At 33.3% G+C, this 17,484-nt stretch overlaps 1 protein-coding gene across 5 annotated transcripts in view; it reads right to left on the bottom strand.

The window, feature by feature from the left end:
• Positions 1–1,009: 1,009 nt before the first annotated feature.
• Positions 1,010–17,484, bottom strand: part of GPM6A (glycoprotein M6A) — a 223,267-nt gene continuing 206,792 nt past the window's right edge. For all 5 annotated transcript variants that reach the window (XM_058193478.1, XM_058193479.1, XM_058193481.1 and 2 more), the window contains 4 exons: positions 8,520–8,673; positions 7,485–7,561; positions 6,278–6,343; positions 1,010–3,179 (listed from right to left, as the gene is read on the bottom strand). In XM_058193478.1, the coding sequence (XP_058049461.1) occupies positions 3,027–3,179; positions 6,278–6,343; positions 7,485–7,561; positions 8,520–8,673 (450 nt within the window). In that variant the 3' untranslated portion in view covers positions 1,010–3,026. The remainder of the gene's footprint in view (positions 3,180–6,277; positions 6,344–7,484; positions 7,562–8,519; positions 8,674–17,484) is intronic.

The following is a 17,484-nucleotide window of genomic DNA, read 5'->3' as shown; positions in this document are numbered from 1 at the left end:
TCAATTTTGGTATCAAAGAGAGATAAAACCTGAGTTGACAAGGTAACTAAGTTACTTAGAATCACTTCTAAGGTATACAGAAATATGATAAATACGGTAAATAAATTTCACAGTTTTAGTCCTGAGTTTTACTTTTGGTCTTAATAATAATCTATTTAAAGTATTATATTACACTGTATCCAAATGCTGTTCATGAACTGAGAATCATGAACAGCATGAAACTCAGTGTTTTGTATTTATATTTGTTTGTTTTTGCTCAGCCTATTCCTTTATTACTCTTCTCTTTTTTTAACACTTGTCATAAAAGAGTGGTTTGATTACATTTTTAAAACACTGGTCTTTGACTGAAATAGAGCAATTTAATTTGATTATTTCAAGAAGAAGCTTGCTAAAAGTTGATGTTATAAACACTCAGAATTAGCATTAACAGCCATAAAGTACAAACGTCTGTTACAAATCTAGAATGAGCAAACTCCTTGGGCATGCACTCAGTTGATTTTTTTGGTGTCTAAAGGTTGTAGAAGACATGGCAGTGATGTCACTGAAGAGATGGGACCAGAATATTGAGCCTCTTTTCAGTCTTCCTACCTTTCAGATGTTGGCTTTAAAAAAAACATATAACCTATTTTATTTTAATCTTTCTCTATAATTTGATACTATTCTATTGAATTTCTGCAGTGCAAGAAGATAAGACACTAACTTCTGCATGGGTTGCCTATTATATGCTTTTCACATTTAAATGAATAAGGAATTATATCTTGAATACAGAGTTATATATTTCATTTGCTCTTATTTTCACAATTAAGATGAATAATATAATCATAACATCCCTGAAAAAAATTCTCTGATAAGGATATAACAACTTATAATATCACTTCTGTGGTATCTTTCTAATCTACTCTAATCTACTCTAATCTACTCTAATCTAATCTAATCTATCATTAATCTGTGATATCTTTGACAAATAAGAACTTCAGAAAAAAAGGAGAAATGAAACACAGACAATCAATAAGTACACAAAGTACACAAGTGTATTTATTACATTTTTGCAAGCACTTGGTTCTACAGTTCAAAAACGCCACCATCAAGCTGTTGGCACATTTATGTACAAAACAGATTAATTATAATGCCTGCTACAAAGCATTCTTTGTGAAAATACAAACTCTAATACAGAGAAAAGCCAAAAGCATCAACATCATTACATGAGTTTAAAAGACATTTTAAAAAGCATCACAAACTGTTTTAAGACACAAAACTGAAACACTACAATATAGAATAGAAAGAAGTTAATAATACCTCTGCAGAACTGTAAATACTGGTACTGCACATTTTGGAATGTTGACCCCTTATAAGACAGTAAAGTGTAAAAAATAAAATAAAATAAAAACAAAACAAGTTTAAAAAATCAAAATGAACTAATACAACTTGATGCATAAACATGCCACAAGTAACTATTGGATTACCCTCTACTTACTACAAGAATTGGTAAAAATTACTGATGATGCATGACTAGTAATTGTACAAAGAAGAGTTTTACTCAAGATTTTTTATTAGAAATGCACTTACACTGAGAAAGAATTCACAATGATCCAATAAGTGCACAAACTAGCTAGGTTTTTTTAAAAACACTGACAAAAATGTCTTGTCAGAATACATCACTTTAAAAGACACTTTACAGCATTCTTGTAGCATTAGAAATAGGCAAAATAAAAATAAAAACACCAATTTTGGTCCAATAATACTTTTTTTCATTTTTTGTATGTTTTTATGTGTTTTTGTTTGTTTTTAGACAGGTACTTCTTTCAGATTAACATGACTGACTTTTCTCTTAATACTTTCATACTGAAAATAAAGGTTCAAATATATTACTAACATTTCCAAACAATAGCTCCAGTAGCAGCCATTAACTCCACTTTAACGTTATACAGGTAAACCAGTATGTGTGTAGGAAAGCTACAAGCCAAGCTATTACAATTATGGAAGCCTCCTCAAAAAAGATCACATACATTCTATGTATAGTTCAGACAGGTGCAATCCACTTAATTGTTTAAAGCAGGTAAAAAGACTCTGGCTCTTAAGATTGCTGTATTATAGATATAGCATTTTTATAAATATAGCTAAGCAAAAATTGCGCAGATCAGCACATGAAAGCTCCAGTTTAGCATAGCCATTTTGGGATTACAGAGGTAATTCTGTAGAAACCTATACATAACTCTATGTAACATTTGTCTATACACTGCAAATCTTGAAGGTAACTGTGGTCATCATACGCTTTGAAAAAGACGCATGGCCATGCATTACAAGCACCACGGTCTGCATGCTCACAATATAAACAGGAATAGCTATCAATGAAACTTTAAAATAGTGAATACTCCATTAAGTACATCAAGAATAATACAATGTTAACAAAGATAAGAAGCACTTCTTTTTGTTTTTTACCTACTCTTACAAATTTAGAAATTGCACCTTTAATTGTTTTTTAAAATGTTCTCAGGACCCTCCATCAAGATGCCCACTGGTCCATCTGACAAGATTTCCAAATCTGAAGGAATGTCAGCAGTGTGCCTCCTCAAAAAATTGTACATGGTGTACGAGTCGTCCCTCAGAAGTATACCTGTAGTTAAAGTACTTACTAAAATCCAAACTAAAAAGTATAAAAAGCCTTTTGTTCTTTTTCAAAAACATATAAGAAAAAAAGTGTTATGCATAACACATATGAAGTGGTTTTTAAAAAAACACATCTCTGTATTTGACGATAGTTAGTATTCTGGATCTAACAGAAAATCATTTTAGGATGCAGGAAAGGCTGTTTCAGGAGCTTTGTAGTAGAAACTGATCACATAAGCTATTAACTAATTAAGAAACCAAGTGCTGGACAACCAAGAATTATATAGGGGCAATGTACAAGTCACCCTACTATGTTTTGTGAGAAGCACTTTTTCATTTTGATTTTAAAAATGGAAAGATGGGTGGTCTTTAGTTAAACAATAAAGCAAATAATGGTAGAAAGTAAGACAAGGTTTCCCTTATGTGTAGGCATTAAGCCGCTCTTTGGAGCGGGTAGAATGAATATCATGTAATTCTTGCTCTTCCTTTGATTTAATATCCTCATACTTCTGCATTCTGCAAGCATCTTTCACATAGGCCCAGTTAGCAGACAGAACCATAAGATAGTGGACCTGAGAAGGAAGGAAGGAAGCTTGTGGTTTTAATCACATTATTTAATATTATATTTTATCATACCCACTTGAATACTTTTAGAATGTGTGTACTTTAAAAGCTCTTTACTAAAATAATCAGGAATTAAAAAAAACAATTACATTGTTAAAATCAGTCATGGCAAATAAAAAACAAATAGAAAATACTAATTTGCTTGCTATTCTTAATTTTGCAATTATTCCTTTTCTCTGTAGTTTTTGCTTATTGGAAATATGTTCATACATATTCCTGTTTTTTTTTTTAGTTGTTCAGTAATTATTTAGCCTTTTGGCTATGCTCCAGCTCATTTACTCACTTCATTATTTATTCCTATTGACTATGAAAACCCCAATAATTCTACTAAGTATCGAAGTGTGTGTATGTGTGTGTATTTTTTTATACTTTCACAGAACTGTTTCTGATCATTTCTATCCACATCAGTGCAGAATTATTACACTACACTTTTTTGCCTTTTCTTCAAACTAACTCTTTCTTAACATTAACTTTAATAACTGTGTTTTTTAAAACTTCCTACCTACCTAGCTTCTGCACTTCTTTCAATGCTGAGAATATACATTTGTTATATAAGGAGCTACTGCTTGTCCAGCAAAGTACCTTCTTGCTGTACAGCAGGGATATACAGTTTCAATGTTCTTGCTGCTGGAAGAACAACTTTTAGAAAATGGGTATCAGAAGATGAATTTTCTCTTGTGGCCAGTGGCTTCAGATTTTGGTGAGAAGTGGAGATTTGATGGGTAAAAAAGTATTCCTTAATTTCTCCGATAGGAATCCCAGTCTTCTATGGAGATTAAAAGGGGCTTTAAGGAACATAGCCAATTTAAAAGGATCACTTTATCTCCATGCCAGGCCTAATTCTTGGAAGTCAGGATGCAGTGGAACTAAACAGGTATGGAAATGGAGATGCCAGAAAACAGATTGGTACTCTTGGGACAATGTTGTCAAAAACAGAGCTTACAAAGAGACAATCTCTCTGAGACTGAGGGCAAAGCTTTCCAAATAATTAATCAGAAGGCTTCAGAGTTTATGCAGTTATTTTATTTACAAGCAACATACTGTATATAGCCTGAGAGCTAGCTCAAGGATTTTACGGTCCTCTGAACAAAGACCAATTTTCAGAAACTTTTGTACAATTGCTTTTAGTATCTATGAAGATTCTCAGTTATCCAGGTGACAGTTGTATAAAAAGCATTTTTTTTATTTTGAAAAGGCAACTGGATTAATTTTTTGAGGAAAAACAAGACATTTCGTTTCCTACTCTGGAAGCTTCATCAGTTGTATTGGACGCTGTGGGAGATGGAAGGACAGTTATTGTCCTTGAGATTAGTTGGTGGGAGGGAAAATGATACATTCTGATAGGATGATGTGTGTGGGGGAGGATGGAAATTGAAAGATTGTGTTTTCTTTGCATTCTACTAGTCTTAACATTCTCTGCGAGCCATTGTGTTTACTTGGGGTTTTATTTGTGACCTCAGAGTCACCTAAATCAGAGGTGTGAAATATTTTTTGGAACAGCCAGAAGGACTGCATTGTAAATTGGGGGTAGGCGGTGTCTTATCCCTCCTCTTCTGTTGAGAGTGGGTGATTGCCTTGCCAGTCAAGTTGCCTTTTCAAAATAAATACGTTTGATGCTTTTAGTATGAAAACCTGAAAAAAACAGATGGACTATAACTCAAAACCCAAACAGAAATTTTGACCCACACCTGGTTGCACATCTTTATCATAGGGCTTACACTGATGATCTCATTTTGTACCTGTTACTGGCATTATTCAAATATAGTAACATTGTTTTTAATGTAGAGTTTGAAAGTTATTCTTATAGGTAATTCTTTCCTGTTCATAATCATTTGAAAATCTACAATATTTCTATGTGCTAAAGAACTTTCTATGATATGAAAGGTGTTTACTGTGTTTAGAATAGAATAGAATAGAATAGAATTTTATTGGCCAAGTGTGATTGGACACACAAGGAATTTGTCTTGGTGCATATGCTCTCAGTGTACATAAAAGAAAAGATACGTTCATCAAGGTACAACATTTACAACACAATTGATGATCAATATATCAATTTACTATATATCAATCATTTACTATATGAAGGCGTGAAAATTTTATCTTGGGTGTGAAATTTTATCGTTGTGAATATTTTGACTATAGCTTTTTTAGCAAGAATCATTTTTATACAGCCAAGAGTAAAAGAGATACAAAATTATAATATAACATAATTAAATGTATTATATAGTGAACAAAATCATTTACCTGGTGCTCTTAAAAATTAAGCTACTTTAAAGAACCAATTCCTGTTCTAGTCTGAAAAATATAATAATAACAACCACCAACTTTGGTAGTTGTTATGCACAGAGTGTACACCCAAACATTAGCATTTCAAAACCCCAAAATATTAGCCCTTTGGGGAGTGTTAGGAAGATTTGGGAAGAGGTTTAAGGATTGAAAGGAATATATTATGTCTCGCAAGATTTAAGACAGCCACTTTCATTCTTGATTTTGCTAAAAATATAAAGAAAACCTTTTATTGGCCAAATCTGGTAATTTTGCCATACATGAGGTAATAAAACACTCATAATTAAACTAGGAAATTGTTCATAAAACACTCAAATTTGAACTAGGAAATTGTTGAAATTAGTAAATATTTGTTGCCTATTTCAAAAGAGACAAGAAGCAATAATTAAAGTAAAAAAAGTTTAAGGTTTGCAGGATCAAATGACTATTAGATGCTAAAATTATTACTGAAATGTTTTTATAAGTTTGATTTTGTGTATATAATTCTTTGAGTGCTTAAAACTGCATTCCAAACAATCATCTATAAGTTCAGTAGGACAACTGAATAGGATGTTATTATTGGACTAATAATCACAATGTTTACTAGAGGATATTGGATTAATTCCCTATTGTGTTCATATTCCCTATCTCTTTTGACATGTATTTCCACGCATTTTTACCTGATGGAGCCTCAAAGTTCCTGTGATTAGCTTTAACGTTATAAGGATCCCAAGGACGTAGATAACAGCTTATTATAAAGGCAAAGTTGTCTAAATCTTACCATAGCAATGACAGCTGCTCCAGCCCCAGCAAGGGCTACAATAAACAAATGGAATGTCATATTCAGCTACAAAAGGAAGAAAAAAATTAGAAACTAAGAACACCAACTGAACCCACACTATGCAAATATCACAGTGCACACACAGTCATATTGTTAAAGTTTTGAAATACATCGATTTCTTCAATTCACTACTATTATTCATTATTTTCTTTACAGCGCATTTGAAAATTGAGAAAAGCTGTCTTATTTTCATTGATAGCCAAGCTATCAGTGTAAAAACAAAGCATATTTTAGTAAGTAAACAGGGGTTGAACTTTTTTCCTCAGTATTTTCCTGTTGCCTTTTGTTCTCTCTTTTTCCCAGATGGAAGCAAAACTACATTTATCTGAAGAAGAGGAAGACAACTATGTCTTTACTGGATAAACTGTGAGCCAATCAAAAGTGCAAACGAGTCAAAATGTTATTTCACCTCTTCTCTTCTTAAATAAAAAAAATATGAAAAGCTAATATATGTTTTAACTGGAGAAGATGAGATGGGGTATATACAGAAATATAATTTTAATCTTCCCAATCATGGCTTGGAAATTTATTTATTTTTTATTTATTTTATTTGATTTTTATACCGCCCTTCTCCCGAAGGACTCAGGGCGGTGTACAGGCAGAAGTAAAAAAGACAATACAATGTACAATTTAAAATGTAAATTAAAAAACTTATTATAATTAGCCCGAAACTTTAAAATATATAAAAAACTAAATTAAAGATTATTTTGTCTGAACTGGCCCTAAGGCTAAAGAAACTGATGATGTGTTGTTCCAATGAAAGCTCAGGTTGATACATTTTATCATTTTCTATATGTGTTTGACTAAAAGATAGTGGCACATTGCCCACTGAGTTTCCTTTTTAATCGTAAATGAACAATGGCAAATACTTAATGTGTAAATCATCCATAAAATAAATAATAATTATTATTAAAAACATCACTTTTTGTATTAATTATTCAGTAATTTGTTCAATCAAAAATATGATGGTATTAAGGACTTTATTTATGACCATTCAGATCAACACCTTCTGTGGTTGAAAAGGACTTAACAGCAAACAGAATCATCAGAATTAACTATTTAACTTTTTGCTGTTAAATATTAAAGAATTGGAAAAGCATTAGTTATGTCTTTATACAACAACAAAACTTTTCATAGTTTTGTTTACCTCAGTAGATTCACACATCCTGAGGAAATTTTCAGAAGCTGTACAAATCTTTTTTTCTTCTCCAATTGTTACAATTCCTGGAACACATGAAACACTCGGTGATTTTTGATGCATATTTATCATATATTCATTAGTGAAATTGACAATTAATAAACTTAAACATAGCTTTATGTATAAGAACAGCCAATTAATTGATAGCATGACATTTAAAAACAATTTAAAGAATAACCTTGTTTTAGGAATCAGGCAGTTGTTGCTGATTGCAATTTTTTATACAAAAATATCACTGTTTCTGCTTTCACAAGTTTAACATAATATGGTCATGAAAAAGTCAGTTATATATTCCTTCATAATATTTTTGGCTGCCACATTGTAAAGTTAAATATTTTTTAAACAAGAAAATAAATTCTATTCAATTCAATAATAATAAAAGCAATTTATACGTATAAATAGACCAAAATGCAGAATTATCAAAATTAAAAATAGTTTAAGATTTTAAAGAAACCAGTAAAAATAAGAAATCAGAGTCCTATCTATGACATGGAAAGCTATATAAATTTGGTAAATCATTTTTTGAAATCAAAAGGTGACAGAAAAGGTATGAGGAGTATTTGCTGCTCCCTGAGTTTAGTTGAGAGCACCAAGGACTAGAAATATTTTCCTTTTTACCACATATGGGAGAAAAAAGGTACTCAATAAATTCTAGAGATCAATCCACTACTGTGTGTACCAGTCAAAAGTGATCTTACCCATAGATGATAAGGGTAGAAAGGAGTTGATAAGGACAGACAAGTGCTCCAAAGAACAAAACTAAACAGATCCATCCAATTTGATATGCAGTAAAATAATATTATTAGTTTAAAACCAGGATCAAAATAAAGATAGCAAAGACAAAAGCCTGCTGCTAATAAATTTACCCCATAGGAGAATGATAGATTTGGAATAATATTTGTATATATCCAAGATTTCAAACAGTGAAATGTGTTTTTAATTAGTATTTTACTGATAGAATTAATCAATATTTTAATTGCTTACCAAATTGACGGAGATCCAAGCAGAAATTTGCTCCTTCCACTAGGGTGGTGTTTTTACAAATGGTCCACAGGTTGAAATACATGTAAACGGGCAGAGAGGTGAAGGCTGTAACTCCCAGCCAGGCCAACATGAAGATATAAGTCAGCATAATAAACTGTAACAAATATGAACAAATAAGACAAAATCTGCCAAGTGTTAAAGCCTGCACAGAAGAAAAGTAATGTTTTCCACAGAATAAAATATTTATCTATCTATCTATCCCAATTGGTATAAACAACTAATTTCTTATGAGACAGAAACAAGACTCAAGATGAAATTCATATATTAATCACTAAAGTAATTTAATCCTATATTTAGGCTTCCACAGTTAAAGAGCTATGGGATTCATTAGTAGTAGCTCTGACAAATACAAAATATGCTATAAAATGGAATAGTAGCTGTTTCTAGTCATTGCATTTTATTGATTCATCATTTTTCTTCTTTAAGGGAAAAAGTTTTAATGTTTTAATATTTAATCGAGAGAATTTTGAATGACTTAGAAATACAATATGCTATGTAATAAATGCCTCTTCTATGAAAAACACAGGAACAAAATGTGTCTCTGGCAAAGCTGTTCTATCACCATTGGGGAAACCATACAAAGAAGACACAGCATTTATCCCTTGCTTTATGCTCGGTCAGTGATAGAACTTTACATTAACTTGAAACCAGGGCAAAGTATTCTAAGTTACTTTAATTGCATAAGGAAATGATCATAGTCACTCCTATATCAATGACTGCCCTCTATCTTATCTTATCTTATCTTATCTTATCTCATCTTATCTTATCTTATCTTATTTTATCTTATCTTATCTTGCTGGACAATTGAAATCACCAATATTTAATCTTCACATAGGGTACTGTGAGACAGAATTGGGTCCCTGGTATGGAGCTACATCTTTCAAACTGCATGAAGACATTTAGGCATTACAAAAAGGCAATTTCATAAGAATGCTCTATCTTACATACATTGCTCTCATAAAATAAAGGCAATCTTATACACATTAATACAATTTTTTATATTTTATTTTAGGGTTTTTAAAGCAAATCCACAAAGTAGCTGGAGAATCAAGAGACTGCACCTCAGGCTGCTAAGCATTACTATATAACTTCTGCAATTGATACCCATGTCTCTGCCATTCCTCTCCCTTTGCTGTATATGAACACCTTTGATGTCTGTAATGTCCCAATCCCATATTTTCCTTCCATTAGTAGTAAAGTAGTAAACCTGAAAGAATCACAACTTTAAATAATCAGAACCTTTTTTAAAATAAATCCTTACATGATCACAGAATGCATGAAGCAGAAAAACCAGAAATCCACAATGGGCTGAATTAAATATTTCCTTTAATTTTCAGGAAAGTATATTCAAGTCATTTCAGTGACCCTCACTCAATCCTATTGGGAAAGGTCAAGGCATATCCACTAGTTGAACAATAGGTTTGCATCGTTCATTTTTATCTTTCATTTCATTAAAAGCATGAACTACATTTTAATTCTTGCTATTTTTCTGTGTGTTTTTCTTTCTTCTCTGTTCTTTTTCCATGCTGACACAACAATGACGAAGATGAGCCAGCAGATTATTAATTTATTTGCTTCAGGAAGGTTCCTGTAGCTCCTGTTGAAAGACTGATAATAAACTGTTATACAACAGTTGAAGATATTAAAAAGAAGACTGTGCCCAAACTCCATCTTGTCTACTTTTCCTTGTCACAATGAGGCTGGAGAGCTGATATGTATGTACTGTGCTTTCTCTATCCTGGCTAATAGCCCGGGCAATTGCTCCTTTAATAGTTGAATATACAGTAGTAGGTAGAGATCGTGTATCTTATTCTATTTATTTTATTTTTTATTTTATTTTTTATTTTTGTCACACAGTATATATAAGCATAAGCATGAAACAACTATACAACACATAAGCATATAAATGAGTATGAGTATGTAATAACTATATTAATTGGATATAACAAAGGAAAACAATAGGACAGGAACGATAGGCACGTTTGTGCTCTTATGCATGCCCCTTACAGACCTCTTAGGAATGGAGTGAGGTCAATAGTAGACAGTTTTTGGTTGAAGCTTTTGGGATTTTGGGAAGAGACCACAGAGTCAGATAGTGTATTCCAAGCATTAACAACTCTGTTACTGAAGTCATATTTTCTGCAATCAAGATTGAAGCGGTTAACATTAAGCTTAAATCTATCATGTGCTCGTGTATTGTTGCAATTGAAGCTGAAGTAGTTCTTGACAGGAAGGACATTGCAATAGATGATTCTATGCGTTAAACTCAGGTCATGTCAAAGGCGGCGCAGTTCCAAGTTTTCTAAACCCAGGATTTCAAGTCTGGTGGCATAAAGTATTTTGTTGTATTCGGAGGAGTGGAGTACTCTTCTTGTAAAATATTTCTGGACACGTTCAATTGTATTGATGTCTGAAATGTGGTATGGGTTCCAAACAGTCAAGCTGTAGTCAAGAATTGGTCTAGCAAATGTTTTATATGTTCTGGTTAGTAGTGTAGTGTTTTTGGAGAAGAAGCTACGTAAGATTAAGTTTACAACTCTTAGAGCCTTTTTTGTGATGTAGTTGCAGTGGGCTCTGGCACTTAGATCATTTGATATGAAAACTCCAAGATCTTTAACAGGGTGGGGGTCATCTGTAAGGTAATGTCCATCAAGCTAGTACTTAGTGTTTGGGTTCTTTTTTCCAATATGTAAGACTGATCATTTGCTGATTGAGATTTGGAGTTGCCAAGTTTTAGACCATTCAGATCCAGGTCTTTTTGGAGGATAGCTGTATTGTTGGTGGTGTTAAATAGTTTGACATTGTTAGCAAAGAGAACACAATTATTTGTAATATGGTCACAGAGATCATTAATGTATAATATGAAGAGTTTTGGTCCAAGAACGCTGCCTTGGGGAACGCCACGTTTGACAGGAACAGGGTTTGATAGAGCATTGCCAATTTTGACCACTTGTTGTCTGTTTGATAGAAAAGCTGTTATTCAGTTGTGGAGAGGTCCTGAGATGCCATATGATTTTAGTTTTAGGAGAAGTTTATCATGTACTACCGAGTCGAAGGCTTTAAGAAGTCTATGTAGATTGCATCTATTGCTTTGCCCTGATCAAGATTTGTAGTCCATATGTTTTTGCAGTGAAGAAGTTGTAAATTACATGATAATTTTTTTCCGAAAATTTTTCTGAAACCAAATTGTTTATTAGAGAGTAGGTTGTTTGTTTCTAGATAGAGGGTAATGGATTGGTTGATGATAGATACAGGTGACATAACAAAGAGACACTGGTCTGTAATTTTCAACTAGGTTGGCGTCTCCTTTTTTGAAGATAGGGATGACCATGGCAAAGTTTGGGAAGGGAACTGGTCATGAAAGCTTTTTCAAAAATTATGCTTAGGGGTTCTATTAGTGGAAAGCTTTTTTAAGAAGTATGCACATAATCCATCTGGTCCAATAGATAGATAGATAGATAGATAGATAGATAGATAGATAGATAGATAGATAGATAGATAGATAGATAGATAGATAGATAGATAGATAGATAGATAGATAGATAGATAGATAGATAGATAGATAGATAGTAGGATACTGCTTTTCCTGGCTTCAGGAAAGGATTAACAGAAAAATAACAATTACCTAAAATTACCCTAAACTTCAATTCAGTGTGACAAGTGATACAGATCACCTTCATCAGGATTTAATACTGCCTTGGGGTTTAATTAAAATAAAAAAAGTAAATGAACTTCTCATTAAAAAAAGGTTGAATTTTCTGTCTTAGCCTTCTTATATCATTTCTGTTTAAGAGCTCCATGACACTATAGCATAATGCAAATAAATAAGACATCTCTGCCAAATTTAGACACTTTCACTGCAAAAAGTAGGTGGAAACCAGAACTGATTTTAGAATCTGAGAATATAGAATATAAATAAAAGGCATCATTTCCTCAGCCGAGGAAAGAGATGTAGAACTGGAGATCCTCAGAATACTGATGATAGGATATGATGATTTCTACCAGATGCCGAAAGATAACATCACGTTCCACACGGTGAAATCTTCCACGGTTTGCCACCCGTTTGCTGTGCGCATGCACAGTACACACCAAACACACACTGCGCATGTACGCATCTACAGTCCACGCCAAATATGCACTTTGCACAGAAAAAGGAGGCTTGAAAAGGTAAATAGAACAGTGGGGGAACAGCTGTGCTGCACGATTTAAATTCACTTGAAAGAAGGATTTCCTGCTTTCTAGCAATTTTAAATCACGCAGCACAGCTGATCATCAGAAATACCAGTTCAGAGGAACCAGCAGCTTTTTTTTACTACTGGTTCACCCAAATCGGTAGTTTTTAACAGTAGCAGTTCACCCAAACTGGTGCAAACGGGTAGCATTTCACCGCTGGATTAACATCTATTTAAATAGATTAACAGGAATGGAAAGGGAGTCAGGCCCTGAGGTGATCCACACAGAAAAAGTTTAGGCTAGAGCTCTCCCTGTTACAAGTGGAACTAAAATTAGAGGAGAACTACTACAAAATTGTGCCTATCACTCCCAACCTTATAAACCAATCCAAAAAGGTGTCACGATCAATGGTACGCAACATTGCTAAGTGAGGGGAGGACACATCCCATAATATAGTAGTTGTATAATTGTTTTCATTTTTAAATATGATTATTACATTTTTAAAAACAAACTAATGTTAAAAACTAACAAAACAGATTTTATAAAGTTATCTAAAGTTAATGGTGATGACCCAGTAAGGTGTATATCATGCCATGAATTTGAATCTACCAAGTTCTAATCCAATATCTAAACATTATTTGACATTAAAGCTATATCAAGCCATTATGCATGATATTTGAAATTACAGGCCAATTTTTTTACAATTTACTTTTTTTTCTGCCCATAATCTAGTATGTTTGCTGTCTGAGCAATGAAATATTTAAAACTTTGAATTTTTGCTTTCTGAATTCTACATAGTAATATAAAAATTGTTATCGTTATAATTCAAAAATATGATTTAAACCACATTGGTGTAGTGGTTAAGACATCAGGCTAGAAACAGGACACTAAATTCAAGTCCGGCCTTAGGAACACAACTAGCTGAGTGACCTTGGGCAAATTACCTTCTCTCAACCCTAGGAAAGAGACAAACCACTTCTGAAAAAACTTTTCTAGTAAAACTTTAGAATTCTGTCCAAGCAGTCACTTGGACATAACTGAATGAAAGAAAAAATAATAATTACATAAGTATCTTATATAATAAGCAATACAATAAATAAGACACAGGATTTTATGTTTAATATTCTTACCTCAAAACTAACATGCCTTCCAAAGGCTGCATGCATGGATGTAAAAAAACCAGTATCGATAGGTCAGGGGTGAAATGTAAAATTTGTTACTACCAGTTCTGTGGGCATGGCTTGGTGGTGGGGGCCTAATGTGCCTGGGTGGGCGTGGCCAACTTTTTTTTTTTTACTTTAAAAGCATTTTTTCTACAACCTCTTCGACTGAAGAGGTTGTAAAAAATGCTTTTAAAAGCCTGTGATGATCAGGCAACTCAGCTGGGATCGCCAGAGGGGAAAAAAGGCTTTTAAAGTGTTCTGACAACCCCAGCTGAGTTGCCTGATCGCCAGAACCTTTTAAAAATGATGATCAGGCAACTCAGCTGGGACCTCTAGAGGAGCCTTTTAAAAGCTTTTTTTTTACATCTTCAGCTGAAGAGGTTGTAGAAAAAATGCTTTTAAAGGGTTCTGACAATCCCAGCTGACCCGTGCAATTATCAGAGGTTTTTTTTTACTTTTAAAAGCATTTTTTCAGCCAAAGAAAAAATGCTTTTAAAAGTAAAAAAAAACACCTCTGATGATTGCGTGGCTCAGCTGGGGTAGGGAGAGGCAGGCATTTTTGCTACTGCTTCTCTGAACCACCCGCCGCCATCACTACCAGATCAGGCGATCCGGCCCGAACTAGGAGCATTTCACCCCTGTGATAGGTAACACATTCATCTGAGATTTTTCTCTTGCTATTACCAATAATAATTTCTCATTACTAATACTAAACTTTTAAAAGTGAAAAATATGACCACTATCCTCGGTAACGGTCTTAAAAAAATAAAATATAATGTACACAGGTAAGATGACAGCAAGCCAACTAAACGTGAATGAAAAAAATCAGAGCAGCAACTGTTTCATTAGCATAATGAATCAGAAGAACAAATTGGCTCTTTAGTAATTTAATTAGATCCCTTAAGAAAGAACATAAATGAAGTGACAAAAAGAATGCTTATGATATAGCTGCCATTATTATGCAAACAGCAGGGTTTATGATAGTGCTGTATATTTATTATACTGTTAAATAGTCATTAGGGTGATGGAATAAATCACTAATTGAAAAAAAGACCCTGATCCAATCTAAGTAAACATACTTATACATAGTCATCTATATACGATGTGTTCTGCCTGTTAATAGATAAGTAATATGTTAAAAACATAACTATTTCAACAACTTCTTCAGAACTGGAGTAGGAAAAGACTCCTGTACAAGGATAATACTGCTCTAAAAGTAAAAAGGGCTGAGAACAATTGGAAAATATCACATTCTTCTTAACATTTTTCTCTAGCAGCATTTGTCCATCCCAGAACTCTCCAACACTGTCAGAGAATTCTTTTGATTTTTTCAGTCTTCTTTCAACTTTTACCAGAAGCACTTGCCAAAGCTCAAAATTGAGACTTTCATGAAAATACTTACCTCAGACATTTCCTGAAGCACCTGTCAAAGTTGATCTGATCTTGGTGAATGCAGTTGGTAAAGTTGAAAGACAAAGCACTTGCAAGGCAATATTGTCTTCATGACATTCTCTTTCAGCACTTACCAAAACAGGAAGATTTGGTGTTTGTAAATTAGAAGGCTAATTGCTATAAATAAGCTTCACAACGATGTACAGTAAATTATTCATTGAGGCAAATTTTGAAGTGTTGTCAACCAATACTCTTCATCAAGGCCAATCAATGCAGTCAGTTATAAGATTCTCTTCATTTCAGTTTCATATGCCAACCAGAATAAATTCTGGATCCAATAGTCAAATTCTGGATCCACAAAAGTGCGGACCTCATCCTTAAGGAAAAATACAGCTCTGTTTAATCCCCTAAAATCTTCAATTCAATTTCGACTTCCAGTCTCATCAGTGCACTTGTGACAATTAGTTCTAACCCTGCACATGATTTTTCACTCAGTGGCTTCATATAAATATTATGTAACACAGGACATAAGGTCGATCAAGGATCATTCCTAGAGAACTGAGTGAACAATCCTTATATTTTCTAATGATAGTACTTAAAATGGAGGCACCCTTATTTTCTTCAGTTGTTTGAAGAAGATACCATGGTCAGTGTTATTAAAAGCTGAGGAATTATGAATTATTGTGGATGGTCACACTAAAATATAATCTAGTGGAGATCATCCATCAGGCTAAGGTATTCTCCATGCAAAAGTAGGTTAAAATTCCAAAATGGAAAATAGCTTTAGAGAGTATTTACATTATTTTTTTTGAAATAATATAAATATGGAATATGGGCATCTTAACATAAAATTATTTTAAAAATTGTCTACTATATTCTGGATATTCCAAATCTCTCAAACAACATAATGCAGAAGAAAAGACAGAATAATCATAGGCTAAAATAATATTAAACACAACAAAGCAGCTCTTCTAAAGATATTTAAATGTGGAAAGCGTACTATTGTTGTTGATATGAACTTAAAACTTTTCCCCCCAAATTTTGCTGAATACTTTAAGGTACAAAATTGTCAATTTTGATCTCTATAATTTACATTATGTAATCAAAGCACTGCTTTTCCGCCTCTTATCAGAAATATGGCAATGTTTTTATTTTATTTACTTTGTATCCTTTCAGGCAACACCATTTTTTTACCTTCATATGAAATATTTGCTTTGATTCTGCATTTCATGGTATTATTATAGCTTACCAGGGCTCATGGTTAATATAAATCACTGATTATAAATCACTGATTAGCTATTTGGAGGTGAAGAATATATCATAATGAAACCATTGAGACAAACATAATCTGAAATCATGGACCCATACAGTTGGAATTAGACATCATTTTTTAAAAAGCAATTCTCAGATTTATATACAGACAGCTGTGGCATTATTATAATTCTACAATTATTATATAGTAGTTACCATTCTTCTAGGCTACTCATACTCTTTTGATATACCTATGGGTTAGCTCAGGGGTCCCCAACCCCGGGGTTGTGGCCTATTCAGAATCAGTCCATGGGAGAGGTGGGCTGGCGTGCACGTGTGTGCCCGCAGCTCAACTCACATGAGTGGCAGGCTGGCATGCATGTGCATGCGTGCCCAACTCCACTTGAAGTTGAGCTGAGTGTACATGTCTATGCGTGCCACCCCACCGCACGTGTGAGTTGGGCTGCATGCACAGATATGGACGCTGGCCCAACTATCACACAGACTGGTTCCCCTCTCCTCCCAGCCAGGCCGCCAAGCTGCAAAGGTTACCTGATATTTATTTAGGTAGCTACTGTTTTTTAAAAAATCATAATTTCCCAAGGATTTAATATACTTCATATACTTGCAAAAATTCTACAACTGTGAATGCTTCTGATCAGAAAAAGAAAGAAAGAAATTATTTTAGAAAGTCCAAGTCAGAAAATTCAATTCAACAGAATAATTATTCTAGGGTCAGTATGTCCTTCAGTTAATAAATTATATAATTCAGTTATATAAGATTCAGGACATATAGATAATTTATTTTTTATTTATTTCTATTTCATGTTTCTAGATCACCCATCTCTCTCAAGAGAATTAATAGTTGCAGGAAAATGTATTTGTACTTTTCTGAATGTGCAGAGCTATACATATATAGGATAACA

Source organism: Ahaetulla prasina, chromosome 8, assembly GCF_028640845.1.
Source record: "Ahaetulla prasina isolate Xishuangbanna chromosome 8, ASM2864084v1, whole genome shotgun sequence".
Classification (NCBI taxonomy): domain Eukaryota; kingdom Metazoa; phylum Chordata; class Lepidosauria; order Squamata; family Colubridae; genus Ahaetulla; species Ahaetulla prasina.
Note: the sequence above shows the minus strand (reverse complement) of the source record. Positions and strands in the feature narration are given on the sequence as shown.